Here is a 2,871-nt window from a genome sequence, read left to right on the forward strand (position 1 = left end):
TTAAAAAAAAAAAAATTTTTTTGGGGGGGGGAGGGATGGACATGATATGGGAATGAAAGAAAAAGAAAGACATGGGGGAATGAAAGTGTAGGGATGAAAAGAGGCAGAAAATAGGGGGCGGGGTGAGTGAGGGAATAGATATAATAATGGGTGGTAGGTGCAAAGATGTGACAGTGTGTTGTAATGTCTTTCGTTAAGAAATCCTACGGGGTGTTGATGAATAAATTATATTATTATTCCTACAGCCCGACTTGCGATGTTCCTGTGTCAGAGTGTCACAATGTAGGCTATAGTATATAACCTACGTCTGTGATATAAGAGGTTAGGCACTTCTCCGTGGCATGCACTAGAGCCGAGTTCGATTCCTTATTAAGAAGAACATTTTTATTGAGTATCTCGATCTTTCTGCTTGGACGATATATCTCTCAGCCCGGGTTGGCAATGGCTGGCATGGATGAAAACCCACCTCTTGAATAATCCAAATTGTGTCGATGGATGCGTAAAAATACCTGTATTTAAATGTTAGAAAGAAAACGTTGTATATTCTCGTGTTCTAACACACATCCAAAGATTCTGTAATAATACCCTGACCTCCGAAATGCAGATGTGAAACTTTATGGTGGATATGAGAGGTAGAAAGTACAATAGGGTGAGAGTCAAAAGGTTAGGTGTGAATGTGAGAGATTTGAGGATCAGGTGTAGAGGTGAGAGGTTGAATATCAGGTGCTTTCATACACACGCACACACACATTCGCACACACGCGCACACACACACACACACACACACACACACACACACACACACACACACCCAGAGACATACACACACATACCCACACGCACACGCAGCATACACAAATGAATACATGTAGATCTACGCTTTCTCTCTCTCCCCTTAGAAAATTAATGAAAAAAACAAATAAAAGTAAAACATTTTAAAAATCTCCCAGCAACCCTTATCTTACCACTGATTACTGATTACATCATGTACAAAATCCTCAATTTCTTCTAACTTGCTTCCCTCCCCTCCCCCCTCCCCGTTCATTTTGTGCACCAACAGGCACCATCATTCAGAGTTTGAACTTCTGTGTTTCTGGCACATCTCCCCGCTGTTCACCTGAGCTGTATGCGCGTCTGGGTTCGCTGAACACAACCATAGGCACCATGGCTGACAGGGCACTGCCTTATATCAAGGTGAGTCTTGACATTGGACAAACGCATCATTATCACATCATCATCATCATCATCATCATCATCATCATCATCATCATCATCATCATCATCTCGTCATGTTTTAAAGTAGAAAAAAATATACTTGAAACCTAGATACGGTTGGTCATATTTAATCAAATGTTTGTATCGGCCTGGATGTTTAACGTTTCGCCCTTAGGGCTTCTTCAGGAACATAATATCTGACCAAAAAAAAAGTGATGACGCCATAGCAACAAAGCGTTCACTGTAAATTATGTATAGGTGCGATTTGGACTATATCGGAAAGAACCGAAGCTAGGTAAAAGAAACGCTATTATAGTGCGGTCAAGAATCCGTGGCGCAACCTACTGTCAAATATATTCTCCTCCTCCTCCTCCTCCTCCTCCTCCTCCTCCTCCTCATCATCATCATCATCATCATCATCATCATTATCATCATCATCATCATCATCGCGCTGCACTATGAGACCAGAACTGAGCACTACACCACCTATACAAAAAGAACATGCCTCACGTCTGTAGAGATGGCTAAGAGATTGCAAGACAACCATCCAAGAAAGAAAGCCCTTGATCAAGCGGTCAAGGCTAAAAACATAAGAAAGAGTTGGTTTCGGATGGGAACCGATCTAGCAGACCACCCCCCCCCCCCTGAAGCAGAGAATCGATGGCCGATCAATCTGGTGAGAGCTTGTCCATGGGAGACAAATGGCAAAATCGAAATTCGGACAGAACTGAGAGGAGTGAAGTGCAAAGGTGATGATCCTGTAAATGTACGCAAAGCTGCAGAGGATGTGATCAAAGAGGTTGGTGCAGATGTGACAATTAATTTTCACCGATGGATCGGCTGTTGCAGGATACCGCGAAGGTGGAGTAGCAGCAGTGGTGATAATGAACGATGATCCTCCACGAACAGAAATGATTAAAACTAAAAGTGCCTTCATTACATCATCTTATGACGAGGAATGTCAGGCAATGATGTCTGCAGCACAGTGGATTTCTGGAAATTGCCACAGTAGAACCAATGTGCTGATCTTGACTGACACTCTGCAAGGGACTGCTAGGTAACAGCTCGGAAATAAATGATTTGCGCCGCAAGTTCAGTGAAGCCACAGCCACAATAAAAATCCAGTTGATTCCAAGCCATGTTGGAATCGAAGGAAATGAGGTAGCAGACCAAGCTGCTAATGAAGCCAGAGAGATTGGAGGAGACAGACGACCAACAACACACAGAGGAGTCTTTCCAATGATCAAGAGGGAAATCGGAGACCCACCATGCAGAGCAAAGTACCAGCACCTGGAAGATGTGTATTCTGGGTACTCCTATAAGCGGGAACAAAACATCACATGTCGCTAGCGAGACTGCGGTCGGACCATCATTGGAGCTAAAGATGGTATAAGAACTTTGTAAATGAAGAGCTCAGCCCATGTTGCCGAAGATGCAGCCATGAAAAGGAGGATGTCAAACATAATATGTTTGAATGTCCAGGAACAATGTCAATTCGAGTGGAGTTATTTGGACGAGTGGGGGTGCCACTAAGCATATTGAAAAAGAGCCTCGCTCTGGCTCGAAGGTTTCTTCGTGGAGTCCGCCTGGCCCATTACTGAAACAAAAGAAATCACTATCATCATCATCATCATCATCATCATCATCATCATCATC

General features: G+C 43.3%; 1 protein-coding gene across 1 annotated transcript in view; it reads left to right on the forward strand.

Annotated features, from left to right (window-relative positions):
- The window catches only part of LOC101864578 (UPF0764 protein C16orf89 homolog), a gene marked incomplete in the record, with an annotated part of 40,923 nt that overhangs the window by 20,849 nt on the left and 17,203 nt on the right, over positions 1–2,871 (forward strand). The window contains 1 exon segment of the mRNA XM_005112054.3: positions 1,061–1,194. Coding sequence (XP_005112111.3) covers positions 1,061–1,194 — 134 coding nt within the window.

Source organism: Aplysia californica, unplaced genomic scaffold (assembly GCF_000002075.1).
Source record: "Aplysia californica isolate F4 #8 unplaced genomic scaffold, AplCal3.0 scaffold01172, whole genome shotgun sequence".
Classification (NCBI taxonomy): domain Eukaryota; kingdom Metazoa; phylum Mollusca; class Gastropoda; order Aplysiida; family Aplysiidae; genus Aplysia; species Aplysia californica.